The 14,924-nt window shown below is 36.8% G+C and overlaps 1 protein-coding gene across 1 annotated transcript in view; it reads right to left on the bottom strand.

The window, feature by feature from the left end:
- Positions 1-14,924, bottom strand: part of LOC145673050 (neurotrimin-like) — a 431,673-nt gene that overhangs the window by 34,267 nt on the left and 382,482 nt on the right. The window contains exon 4 of the mRNA XM_081742390.1: positions 3,101-3,235. Within this exon, the coding sequence (XP_081598516.1) occupies positions 3,101-3,235 (135 nt within the window). The remainder of the gene's footprint in view (positions 1-3,100; positions 3,236-14,924) is intronic.

The raw sequence follows: 14,924 nt of genomic DNA, 5'->3' as shown, positions 1-14,924 counted from the left end.
CAAAAAAGGATCAAAAGATTGCGATCTTGGCCAATTATTAGTGTTTGGATTAGGGGTTACAAAATTTTTGAACGCCTCCTAAATCGAGTTTTCGTATTTTTTATGGAATAAGCACATCACACTGAGTTAAGTGATAGTTTGGGTTTGACTTCACTGTATGTAGTTCTCCAGATGTAAGGCGTACAAGAAAATGTTTGATTGAAATATATTGGATCTTCGATTACGGGGCACCACATTTTTCAACGGCCCCTACAAAAAGATACTCATATTTCGTCTTCCTTCTCAAAGCATCCAAAGTATAGTTTTGGGTTTTGTGAATAGAACAAATATGTCAAAATATATATTTTGGTTCTCTCAGCAAAGCACGCCTAATCACAACTTCAATTCGTGAACATAACCGATATGTCGAAATATGTTTCAGTTTAGTTTGGTTTGGTTCCAAGACTACAATCCAAACGTTTTCGATTTCTTGATCGCTAACAATTTTAGTACATAAAATGTTATCGATCAAATTCTATGATTTAATTATGAAATTATATGATTCAATATTATTTACATTATATTTATCCTGTTCCTGTAAATTATGCGAAGTATGGTTTAAAATGTTCATAACTAACTATCTCTATGGCCTATGGAACCCACAGGTTCAATGCCACATTCACACAAGCTCTCCCTTGACTTCTGTTCTTGGCCAACTGGATTTAATTTCTACTTTGTATTCCTATTTTTGCGAGATTCATCTTAATATTGTCCTCCCATTTGCATCTAGGTCTTCCTAAGGTCGTTTTCCGATTGGATTTCCAGTTAAAACTTTGAAAGCAATTCTAGTTTCTTCCATTCTGGCTACATGACCTACTCACCTGAGCCTACTAGACTTAATGGTCCTAACAATGTTTGGTAAACGGTCTAAAATGTTTATCCTGTCCGTAATTATGCTCCAGAGGAGGGGTTGCAGCTCACTTCTAAACTTGCTACTATGGGGCTGCTAATTTATTGTTAAATTTCCATTTCTGTTTATTACTAGCTAGTATTTTAGGAGAGTGCTACTGTTGGAAAAGCAGTGCATCTACTGACAGTGAACAATGCTTCTATACTGCAAATTCTTTAACTCCGTAACTTTAACTGACTTCCTCACTCCATAATCCTCTTACTTTAACATTTGATTTTTCAAACTGTTAGAAACGATTAGGAAATTTACGTGCGAATTTATGAGTTAATGTTTTTCTATACAGTAACTAATTTTAACATTCACGAAGAAACGGAAAGAATATACCAAATAAACTACTAAGTTCAATATGATCTACAAATGTGAAATACATTGCTATTGGGTAATTCACGTAGTTACTTTGTTACCTACAAATTACTAAGGTTTGTTACTCACGAATAATGCTCTACGTACTAATTTTTAAGTAGTCCAAAGCAATCTCGAATTCTGATCTTGATACTGAGTACCGATATCGACATTCAGCTTGGATAATCGATACCGAATATCTACCCATGACCCCCTACAATCAATAATTCAATTAATATTCAATTAATACCGAATGGAAATTAATTTTTGCCATTCGTTAGTTAATATTGACTAGTTCTAATCTTCGATAGCTCATACTTATGACCTTCCACAGTCGATATGAAATATTATATCTATTTCTGATATTCGATAGCCTATATAGAATTGAGATCTATTTTTGACCTTTGATACTTAATACATTTCTATTTCTGATCTTCCACTGTCAGCACTAAATACCTATATGAAAAAAATGACATGAAATCTTTAAGTTTTACGTCCCACGGTTATGCCGGTTAGGCTAAAGGAGACGGTGATGATGAGAGATGAAGGAAATGGTGGAATGAAGAAAGAGGGAGGAAACGGGAGAACCTCGAGAAAACCCACGAGCACGGTGTTTGTCCACCACAAAGTCCACACGGCGCGAGCCGGGATCGAACCCGAGACCCCAAACACCGGAGGTGAACGCTCTACCACTGAGCCACCGCGCCTAAATACCTATATCTAAGTCTGACTTTCGATTATTAGTATTATATTAATATCTAGTTCTGACGTTCGATAGTCGATACTGAGTACCTGCCTCCACTTCCGATATTACACAGTCGATACTATATATTATATCATACTGACATTCGATAGTAGATATTATATTGATCTTCAACAGTCGATAATGAGAACTCAAAGCTACATTTGCATTTAGAGATTTGATATTCACTCCTTTTAATGACGATCATATAACATTTACTATAATGTGTTTAACTATAATGAATTTACTATAACGAATTAAACAATGCAGAAGTGTTATTTAATTCATTAGTTAGAAGTAAATTAGAGTACGCTTCATTAGTATGCTCCCCCTGTTATGATAATCAAATAAGGAAAATTGAATCAATACAAAAAAGATTTTTAAGGTATTTATGGTACAAGTTATGATATGAAAGTTACAACGTATGATATGAAAGTTAACTATAGTGTTATCCTACGGGAATTTAATTGTACGTCTCTGGTAAAAAGGAGGGAAATAATGCATCATGTTTTTCTGTTTAAAATTATTAATGGTATTATAGTTAATCAAGATTTTCTGGAAATGTTAAAATTTAGCATTAGTAGATCTTTAAGAGTACAATTACCACTTGTTATACCTAAATCTAAAACAACCTCCCATAAAAATTCACCACTTGTGAGACTTTGTAAGAAACATAATGATATTATAAAATCTGGAATAATCGTGGATTTTACGATGTCTTTGGAAAAGTATATAAAATTGATTCAATTGTTTTTGAACCCTGCTTATGTAATGCAATGATTATGTTATTGCATTCAAAAAAGAAAAAAAGTAGCCTGCATGAATGTTGCTATTTTAGACTTTTTTCTTTTTTTTCTGTTCTTTTTCTAATATTTATTTTAATCTAATAGATTATTTAGCAATTTCACAATTGTATATTTGAATTTGTATTCACCTGTTGTAATTGGAGCAATTGGCTCTGTAATAGGTGTCTGTTAAATAAATAAATAAATAATAAATTTACTACGAATCTCTTAATTAAAGAGGGTAAGAATATTATATGTCTCTCAGATATTAACGCTAATTACCTTTTCGATGATGCAGACTAGACTGATTCTACTCCCTTTATCTACATGATATTCTCCATTCCCTAAAATGAAAGCTTCGGGAACTACGATGTGGAGATTAACGAAGCGAGATATGATCCCGTTGCCAGTTGAAACCTAAAGAGGAACAAAAGAAGAGAAGATAAATCGTTAAGCAGATACAATACTCTTTTTTTTTTTTTTTTTGGTACTAATTTTAGATTTTCTATGCTTAAACAACAGTAGATGCACAAGTAAATACACAATAACAATAAATTATTTTTCAGAAATCTCTTGATTCTGGTTGAACTTGTATGTAGTTAATTCCACAACTGTTCGCTAATGCGCGTTTCCAGAACTCACATATTCCAGAAATTCCTAAATAGCTATCAATTTGTTTTAGCTACTATTTTATTTTTGTTGGATCATAATTGAATTCTTCGGAAAACAGTATTGCTAAATTCATAGAACTTCCAGTATATACACAGTTGACTAAAGAAAAAATTAGTTCAGGTTTACTTCGTACATAGAAAATAAGATTTTCTTTGTACATATCATAAAATGTATCTTGTTTGAATTAACAGAGAAAGATGATTATGAATTCTTCAGTATACATCTCACCATATTTATTAAAGTTTTGAATATCTGTCAATTCCTGGTTCTTAGAAATTTATTACAAATGACATAATAAAAAGTTCTGAAAATATAATGTGGATGCGAATGAAATGCAAAACCTTGACGTCAGGTGAAGTACAAACTCAGTACACGTCCAACAAAGAGGCTGAGGTGCCCAGACAACCAGGAGGCAGCACATTTTGGAATACAGTCTTCTGAAAATGCACCATGTGGAATACAGAATTGAAAGTGAGTTTTCTTTCAATGAATTCAAACTGGGGTATTCTGCACAGCAAGCTACGAGGAACATTAACATTGTATTTGAGGAAGGAAGGACGAATGTACGCACCATTTGTTGTTGGTTTGTCAGATTTCGTTCCTGTGACACGGCGTTGCAAAATGAGCCCCATGGACACTGACTAATATCCTGTTCGGATGAATTTCTCAGGAACACTGTGGGAGCAGGTTTTTGAAGAAGTGGTCGTTACATTCCAGACGAGTTACTAATACATCATACCACTGTCGTTGCCCGACTTGAAGCAATTGACAGGGTGAAAAAGTTAAGTTAATGAATGCTGTATGAATTGGTGCCGGCGAACAATGATTTCTGTCTTAAGGTGGGCAGTATTTTGATTGTATGGAATGGCTACTGATGGAAAGTGGATCTGTACGACAATCGTAAACTAGCAGGAACATGGTTGAATCGTGATTAATTTTCAGGTTGGTTTTCAAAACGCGCAGAATATTTTGTTTTGTGTGTACTGGTGTATGGCAAGGGCGCCGATTTCTCTGTAAATTTGGGGAGGCCCATTCAGATAAAGAAGGCATATATATGAGGATTTTAGGACAAATTGCATTCAAATTATGCCAAATATTGTATATTCATAAATACAATGCGGGGCCCACACGATATTTGGGGGGCCCTCGCCCCTCCCAGGATCGGCGCCCTTGGTCTATGGTGGGAATGGTACATCATGTCTTTCATCGTTGAGGTGAAACTATAACTGTGGATCCTTACAGAGAGTAATTAGATTAAATGCACCGGGAACAAACACCCAGCAATGGCCAGCAGATACGGTGTTTTCATGATTTATGAAAACGCAAACTCACTTGTTGCTCATAGGACGGTGCACTCTTTCCTTGAATTGTAGTATGAAAACTATCCTCACCCCTCCCCCTATTTCCATGATTTATTTTTGAGTGACTACCACATTTTCTGGCATCTCGATCACATCTTGGAAGGGAAGACCTTCACTGATAATAGTGCAGTACAACGTGGACATAAGAATTTCTTCTTATTGTAGACTCCAGACGTTGTTCGTCAAAGAATCCAATCCTTGACTGAGTTGTAGCCGCGGAATCCAATCGTTGACTGAGTTCTAACCGCGGAATCCAATCGTTGACTGAGTTGTAAAAACGCAATCCAATCGTTGCCTGAGTTGTAGAAACGGAATCCAATCGTTGCCTGAGTTGTAGCCACGGAATCCAATTGTTGACTGAGTTGCAGCCACGGAATCCAATCGTTGACTGAGTTGTAGCCACGGAATCAAATTGTTGACTGAGTTGTAACCACGGAATCAAATCGTTCACTGAGTTGTAACCACGGAATCCAATCGTTGACTGAGTTGTAGCCACGGAATCAAATTGTTGACTGAGTTGTAGCCACGGAATCCAATTTTTGACTGAGTTGCAGCCACGGAATCTAATCGTTTACTGAGTTCTAGCCACGAAATCAAATCTTTGACTGAATTATAGCAACAGTGTGTGTTTGTAGACGGTGACCGTTATGTTTAGCTACTTATCATTGCTCTATCTCTGCCTTTTTATGTCCTTTGGAAATGATGCACTCTCCTGGCAGTTCATTCGCACCAACCTAATATTTAACAAATCATTTGGAATGAGCTTGTTACAATGTACATAGAAGAAAAGAATAGAAATCAATTCACATTTCTAAAATATATATTTTACGTTGTCTGAAAAGAATACATATCAATCTAGACGATTGTTTAAAAGTTTCAAAACAATCAAATATAGTATGTGTATTTTTTGTTGAGTTGAGTTGAGTTGACTTTGAGTTTTACGTCCCGTTCAGCAGTGAGGCTATATGAGGCATGGACCTACTGATTAACGTGGAATCCGAACCACATGAGCTCCCGCCGGGAATTGAACCAGGATCTCCCACGCCAAAGGCGCGTACGCTAACCGCTTAGCCACGAAGGAGCTCTGTATTTTTTGTAATATAAATAAGATAGTTCTTTTGTTCACATTATTGTGTTGTATTGTATTCACTGTATTGTAAGCAGATTATCTTAAACCTTCAGAATGTTTGAGAAAATAAATCAAGAAGGTGTATTCCAATTTGTAGTGGAGACTGTTCGCGAATAATTTGTTATTCTTAGCAGTTGTTACAATGCAAAGCACTGTTGCCACACTTGGTACAATTATACCAAATCCAGCCCCTTTTGTCATTCATCGGCCCGTTGGTACCACGCTGGCATTTTCAGCCCCTTTTGTGAAAAAGTTGGTACAAATCTACCCAATTCAGCACCATTTAACAAATACTTGTCACATTTTCAAAAGTGTCAGTAAGACTTTTCCTACATGTCACTTTACTCATGCTGTGTGATGTCATGAGGAGCGAACTCGGAGATGATTGATTTGTTTCTCGTTATATATATTATATGGGTGAGGGGGGGCACCACTAGGGATTTTGGCTAGAGGCGCCAAAGACCATTGTTACGCCACTGGGTCCTCCTATTTTGATGTTTTTTTTTAATTTAAAAAGAGCACTTTCTTGATTTGAACTCTTAGAAGAGGGGAGGGAGAGTGTTCTAGAACTTTATCTCTTTTAGTTTCGTGCTATAGAATGTATTGCACTGGTATAAAATAATGAATTCGGCCCTTTTTGTTTCAATTTGGTACTATTTTCCAGCCCACTCCAGAGCTAGGATTGTGGCAACACTGATGCAAAGAATATCACGCATTTTTTATTAATTTGCTTGCACTTCAACTACTCACCTATTCGTAATAATTAGGAGTTATTTCGGACTGAAATATAGAAAGACAGCTTATCATTTTCAAGAATCCGTTCCAAATTACAAGCACAAATCCCATAAGAAACATAACTTTTGAAATACCCGACATTTCTGTTCTAGTAAGTTGGCAGCACTGAACATTACACGATTTTCATCTATTGTCTTTGTGGTTACATTTACGTTGGTCACTATGGAAACACTGTTCCGTCGTAATGGCTCCAGTCCTACCCGTATAAAAAACAGATGGAGAGCATGCGCTATTCGCAACTCCATGACTACTAACCACAAAGGCAACAGATGAAAATCATGTAACGTTCAGTTCTACCAACTTACTAGTACAGAAATGGCGGACATTTCAAAAGTTGTATTCTTTATGTGATACCCTTTCTTATTGCCAGTTCTTCACGGGAAAAAGAAGAGCAATTTACTACGTTATCTTTCTCAACTCGATGTATACTATCTATTTGTTACCTCAACATATGTTATGGAGAATTAGATATGCCATGTTTCATGAATTCCTTGGAAATTATCTATGCCTGAATACCCTGGTTTGCCCTAATAATTCTTTAAGTGTAAACCGGCGGGAGATTATGTAATATGGATTCCACGTTAATCAGTAGGTCCCGTCTCATATAGCCTCGCTGCAAAAAGGGACGTTAAATTCAAAATTAAGTCAACTCTTTATGGGTAAAAGGAGAAAAGGCACCATGTGATATTTTGCAAATCTATTTACATCCTGGTTGCGCCTACGTACGTGCCCTTCAGGCTAAAGGAGACGACGCATTATTAATGAAAGTGAATGAATGGGAACAAATTGGTGAAAATTTAAAATGGAACAAGACGGGAGAACTTCGAGTAAACTCACGGATAAGATGATCTTCACTACAAACTATGACATGAAATTGAACCAAGATCCCATGTTGATATAGCTAGCGTGACGTCCTTGACTAGTTTTAATATATAGTAATTTGTTTTGTTCCTAAACTATAGGAATTGAAATGAATTCTATAAGATTTACGTCCTATGGTTATGCTGGCTAGGCTAAAACAGAAGGTGATGATGAGAAACGAAGGAAATTGTGGAATGAAGAAAGCGGGAGGAAACGGGAGAGCCCCGAGAAAACTCACTCACACTGGTGTTTATCCACCACAAAGTTGACTTGGCGCGAGCTGGGATTGAACCAAGGCCCTCATGCACCAGAGATGAACGCTCTAGCACTGTGCCACCGCGGTCCTACTGAAACTATAGCATACTAAATTTCTTAATGTCTGTTACATTATAAAGAATCTCCATTTGAGTGAGCTTTATTGTGGGCTTTTTATGCCATTTTCTGGAAAGAGCATTCATCCTGTTTTTTAGAATGACGTTAATTTTTTTTTATTAGTAAACAAGACAGACAGCACCACATGCTACACAAAGCGTAGACAGTAACTCAGAGTTATAGGAATAAAGTTTGGAAATCGGAATTCGTAGAAAAGGTCTTCTAACTCGGCTATTCTTCAGGGAATGTGGTAATGTTATCTAACTTCACTTTCTGCAGGAAATAAGGAACGAGGGACTTCTAAAAAAAACAGAAAGAAAGAGTTGTAGGACGGGGTGGGAGAAGTAACGTTAGTAGTAGACAGATGATGAAAAGCACATGGGACAGATAGAAATGCGAGCCTCTTGAATGTCGAAACAAGTTTCCAGGTTACTTCTACGAAAGGTGGTTTATAAAATCAGACGGGTTGCCACTAACTTTGTAGGCGAGAAAATCCTTCCGCTCCACGAAGAAAAATTAAAAAAAAAAAAAATGAAAAGATTTAGTAAGGACCTTTTTTTTTTTTTTTTTTGTTCCTCTTTTATATATGTTGGAAAGAAAGAAGGAGTCCTTCTAGCAAAGTAAATTGATGAATCAATTACCACATTCGATAACAATTGACCTCGTTTCGGCTGATGAAGGAGTCTTCTTTTTTGCTTCCTTTCTTGAAGTCTGAGTGAGTTGTCGAAGCAAAAAGGCTTAACTTACTCTCTAATTCAACACTCTAACGTTGAATTATTGTGATAGGTCAAACTTAAAGACAGATTTTTTTCTTAGTGGTTATTTGAAAGTAGCGAAAGCTAAAAGCTAGGACGGCTCTTGTTTTTATTAATTTAAACCCAAGCAGATTAAGTAGTCTTAGAATTGTATTAGATAAAGAAATATTTATAGTATGGATTAGTTTTTAATAGTATTTTATCTTTCTTTATTCAAACGCACAGTACATATTTTCAACTCAACTTTATTTAACTGCAGAGCTCCTTCGTGGCTAAGCGATTACCCTACTCGCCTTTGGCATGGGATACCCGAGTTCGATTGCGGCGGGAGCTCATGTGGTTCGGATTCTACGTTAGTCAGTAGGTCCACATCTTATATACCATTGCTGCTGAATGGGACGTTAAACTCAACTCAACTCATGGGGCCGCGGTGGCTCAATACTCGCGTGTTAGCTGCCCAAGAGGTAACACGTCTTTCGCTGGTCGTCCGTCCAGTGTCGTATCGTGCGAGAGGCATTGAATGCGCCCAGTGTACTTTGTGTTTGCTTGGAATTTACGCTGACTTGCTTACAATATATTTCAGTTTAGTGGTGACTAGTGAGTTTATTTAGAATTATAAAATGTCTATCAAACGTGTCAATACATTAAAATTAGGATTTCGTGCGATTCCTAACCGTCCGTCCACAATAAAAATCCATGAGTTTATTCAAACTACGTTTAAGTTAAAGGAAGAACAAATACTGAGTATTGAGTTGGATATTTATCGTAAATGTGTGTATATTAAGTTATTGTCTGACTTGTTGTGTGACAAATTATTAAGAGATCATGGTGATAGTGTTAAATTTCAAGATGATAGTGGAACATACCCCGTGACTTTAGAATTAGCTGATCGACCTTTAACCTATGTGCGAATACATGCTATTCCCACGGAATATAGTGATACTGATGTCACGCGTGCCTTGTCTATCTATGGAGAATGTAAAAGTATAAAAGACGAAATTTATGAGGATACTCATATTTATAAAGTTAGATCTGGACGAAAGATCGTGACTATGTATTTGTTTAAACCTATACCGTCCTTCCTGGATATTCGTAACCAGAAGTTCCTAGTAACTTATTTCGGTCAGGACCGTACTTGTTATTACTGCCAATCTAGAGATCATTTACAAGATCAATGTTTTCAGCGTCAAAAACGGGCCTTTGTTTCAACAACAACCCTGGAACATACTGAAAGTGATAAGGAACGCTCTCGGGTTTCGCCAACCCAAGAAATTAATGTGGTTAAACCTGCTAATTTGCCTACTTTAACGTCAGATGTTGACTTTCCAAAGTTAATGACTGAGCTTACTACCCCTGTGATACAGGGCCGTTCTCTAAACACTACTCCGATAGTGCCAAAAGACAGTGTTCCTAGCCGACCATGTTCCGGAGCAATTAAGGAAAACGTCTCTCCCAAGGATATTAGTGATAGTCAGGACAGGACCTCATCTGCAGCCCCTCCAGCTTTACATGGTACTTCTTCACTGGCTGAGTCAGATTTTCCACGGGAACATCAAGTTGTCACTGAACAAGATAGAAAGACGCTTTTGATAGACAGTGATTCCTCCTCCACTAGTGTTGTTGATGGTGATCAGAAGCTCGAGTGCATCTATAGTGTATCGGAAGTTTCCTCTGTAAGTCCCATTTGTCCAGTTCAGTCCCAGGAAAAAGATCGTCCTTTCCCCCCTGTGAGTTGTCCTAGTGGGAAAAAAGGATCTGATGCCCGGAATTCCCAGGAAGCCTCCCAAGACAAGAAACGGAAGAAAGCAGGAACGGCTATAGCTCAAGTAAAACAACCTAAGAAGACGGATCAAGGACCCTTAGAAGTATCACCTAGGATCACCCGGTCGTCTGTAGCTAAATTAGTGAGTACGGAATATCTACCTGATACCGCAGTTCCTTCTTCAGGTGAGTCACCAACAGTTTCTACTCCTACCTAAACATTCAGAAACACAGTGCTTGCAGCCAAATAGTGGTGTGGTATTATGAAGTGTGTTGCTAACATTAGACAACTTCCTATAACAATATTTATGTGTACTATCTTAAAACTAGCAACTATAAATATCAACGGAATACAATCGCCAGTCAAACTTGAAGCTCTCAATGACTTTCTACTTAAATCTGAAATAGATGTAGCTTTTCTCCAAGAAGTTGGTCCAAAGATTGTAAACGTACATCCATCATATAATGTATATAATAATTGTACATATAATAGCCTTGGTACTGCAATTTTGGTTAAAGAAGGCCTCCCGCTTACAAATGTAGAATTACATCCTAATGGTCGAATTATCAAAGGTCAGGTTAATGATATAACTCTAATCAATGTTTATGCGCCCAGTGGAAGCCATAATAGAAAAGAACGGAATAATTTTTATGCAAATGAAGTAGCGCCGTTTTTTAGTGGCCCAAATAATGTTATCTTTGGCGGAGATCATAATTCAAGTATAACTCACACAACAGAACCAACTTACCATTATTGCCCTACCTTAAATGAATTGGTAAAGAATTTGTCTTTGGTAGATGTGTGGGACTTCAAACACCCAGATTTAAGGGGGGACACATTTATTACAAAAACTTCGAGCTCAAGGATAGACAGGATTTATGTAAATGATAACTTCAAATCCCAGGTTGTTTCTGTATACCGATATCCCACGTGTTTTACTGATCATCTCTGTTTAATAATGGAAATTAAAATTAATGACCAGAAGATTGCTCGGGGACGGGGATATTATCACATGAATGAAAGTCTGCTCAATGATGAGTCATTTTGTCAGCTCTTTTCTAAAAAGTGGGCTTATTGGCTTAAACAAAAGAAGTGGTTTAAAACATATATTGAGTGGTGGAATCAATACTGTAAGGACAAAATCCGAAGCTTTTGTAGGTGGTATTCCTCTGAAATTTATGCTGATAAGCGAAAGCTTTATAATTTCTATTATAAATGTCTATTAGAGGCACAAACTGAAGCGATGACAAATCGCTCGGCCCTTATCTCTGTACGTAAATACAAAGCCAAATTATTACAATTCCATAAACAGAAACTGGAAGGGATTAGGTTACGTAGTAAAGTTCCAGGGTTTCCGGAAGAAGAACAATGCTCTCTTACACATGTGTTAACAGAAGCCAAACGTGGACGGAGGAAACTTATCACGTCACTCACAGATGCTCAAGGCTCCATTCAAACTACTCAGGACAATATTCGTAACACCCTGTATGATTATTACTACCAGTTATTTGGGGTCGCTGCTGCTACCGGCTGCGAAAATAAATTACTTGACAGTGTGCCTGCAGTGCTAAATGATGAAGACAATCAAATTTTATGTGCTCCGTTTACTAAAAATGAAGTACAAAGAGCTGTAAATGCTGCAAAAAAAGGAAAATCTCCTGGGCCCGACTCTATCTCTGCCGTTTATATGTTAAATTTTGGGATATAATGGGCGATACACTAACATTGATTGTAAATGAATGGTTCTTTGCTTCAGAGACTATCAAGCGCCCTAATCCAGCCGTCACGGTCTTTATCCCTAAAACTGTTCAACCATCTAATGTTAGCCATTATAGACCTATATCCCTTCTTAATACAGATATCAAAATTTTTAGTAGATGTATTAAAAACAGACTACAGGACTACATGGATAAGTTATTACAAAATTTGCAATATGTGGCTGTTAAACAGAAAACTATCTATCACCTTTTATTAACTATTAGAGATAGTATTACTATTTGTAATGATTGCGCTCTTAAAGCGGCTCTGATAAATTTAGATTTTAAAAACGCCTTTGATAATATTGAACACTCGTACTTATGGTCTGTTTTCAGAAAATTCGGTTTTAATGAACAATTTGTTACATGGATGAAATATTTTTATAAAGATGCTCATACGAAGTTAAATGTTAACGGTCACCTATCCAACAACATTCCCATCAAACGTTCAATAAGACAAGGTGATCCCCTTTCAATGTTGAGTTTTGCTATTAGCCTTGCTCCCCTGTTATATGCTATGAATGACCGCCTAACTGGTCTAAATATTATTACCCCTGCTATAAAAGTGGCTAGTTATGCAGATGATGTAACAGTTTTTGTCTCTTCTAAACTAGATTATTCTCTCATGATGGAATGTGTTCGTGAATATGAGGTAGCATCTGGGGCTAGATTAAATGTTTGTAAATCGCATATGTTAAACATAAACAATAGTATTGATTTTAATGATATAGATACCGTCCCTCAGGCAGACAGTATCAAAATTTTAGGAATTACTTTTTATTCAAACATAATGCACACTATTGATCATAATTATACGAATATTGTAAACACACTGCGTCATTCAGGTTATGTAAATCAATCCAGAAATCTATGTTTATATTCTAGAGCTAAATTTATACATGTTTATCTCTTAAGCAAAATCTGGTATTTGGCAAATGTATTACCTATGCTTCAACTCATAGGAAAACAAATTCAAAGTTTATGTGGTTGGTTTCTATGGAAACATCAGGTCTTTCGTGTTAAATATGATGTAATGTGCTGTTTACATTCACAAGGTGGCATCGGTCTGTTCAATGTGCAAGAAAAAGCTGCAAGTTTGTATGTTACTCGCTTAATGACCTTGTACACAGACGAAGCGAATAGTGTAACACAACAACTGCTCACTTACGTATTAGCACGAACGGAGAGGAGTCTACCCCTGTATATGGCTGACCTCTCTCAAAGCTGTAAGTACTTGGAAACTGTTTTGTGTGATTATATATATCTGTCTCAGCTTTTTGATTTTAAAACTTTAAGTAGTAAACAGCTGTATGTTTTTAAAATGACTAGATTATATGTCCCACCTAAAATTGTGTTAGATGAGTACTTGTGTAATTGGTCCAATATTTGGGCCAATATCAATGACTTGACCTTGTGTGTTGCCAGCAAATCTATCTGGTTTATGATTGTCCATAATGTTATTGATACTAAAGAAAAGAGAAACAAATATGGTTTTAGTCCTGATGCTCTTTGCAATAGATGTAACAATATAGATACGTTGATTCATAGAATCACGACATGTCTGGAATCCACAAAAATCTGGTCTCAGTTACGTCACTTTTTAGCCATTCTTACTCGTAGTTCGGAACGCAATATAAATATTAGCATAGTTTTAAGACCTGATTATCGTTTTTATCCCGTTAGTAAACAACAGTGTCAATTGGTATATAGGAACGACCGTCAAATATATTTTTAATTCCAACTTAGAAGCAGGGGGAGCCTTCTATGTACAGTATTTACAAAAAGAATACTCCAAATTAGCAAAGGATGTACGTAATAAGCTATTTGCAAATTTTATAGCCAACTCATTGTTCTAGTAACTTCCTTTCTTTGTGCCAAAAGCCTAACCAATTCCAATGTAATTGATTCTTGAGTTACAATAAATTTTCTTAAAAAAAAAATAATGGTAGAGCGTTCACCTCTGGTGCATGGGGTCCCGGGTTCAAACCCTGCTCCCGCCAAGTGAACTTTGTGGTGGACAAACACCGTGTGCGTGGGTTTTCTCGGGGTTCTCCTGTTTCCTCCCACTTTCTTCATTCCACCATTTCATTCATCTCTCATAATCACCGTCTCCTTTAGCCTAACCGGCATAACCGTGGGACGTAAAACTCAAAGATTTCATTTCATTTCAACTCAACTCAGTTACCAGTTTCTTTTATCGTGTTGGAAGACATCGTTACATATTTAAATACTGTATGAGTAACAAAATACAGTCTTAACAGTCAGTTGTTTGTCTTTTCCTAATTGTAACACACATCCTTACTCTTTATGCATATACTACTTGAAAGGACTCTATAAAATGACAACTGTTTGTGATATGGATTTAGCATTCTAAGAATAGGCTCTATCTTCAATTTTATTCCTTTATATTGAAACAAGACATGATAGTTTTCCACTTTCGGTTTCGGTATTATAGGGGCGGGTCCAGGGGGACGATCGGAGCGATTGCCACCCCCCTCCAGAAGAGGAAACTTTCTTACTTTATATATATAAATAAAATCCATCCCAGAGTTTGGAGACTTTAAAAGTAGCATTATGACAACCCACCGCCCCCTCTGAAGTCGGTCCTGGATCCACCCCTGCGGTATTATACCCACTTTGTT

Source organism: Thermobia domestica, chromosome 16 (assembly GCF_964235325.1).
Source record: "Thermobia domestica chromosome 16, izTheDome1.hap1.1, whole genome shotgun sequence".
Taxonomy (NCBI): Eukaryota; Metazoa; Arthropoda; class Insecta; order Zygentoma; family Lepismatidae; genus Thermobia; species Thermobia domestica.
The sequence above is the reverse complement of the archived record's forward strand: the minus strand, read 5'-3'. Positions and strand labels throughout refer to the sequence as shown.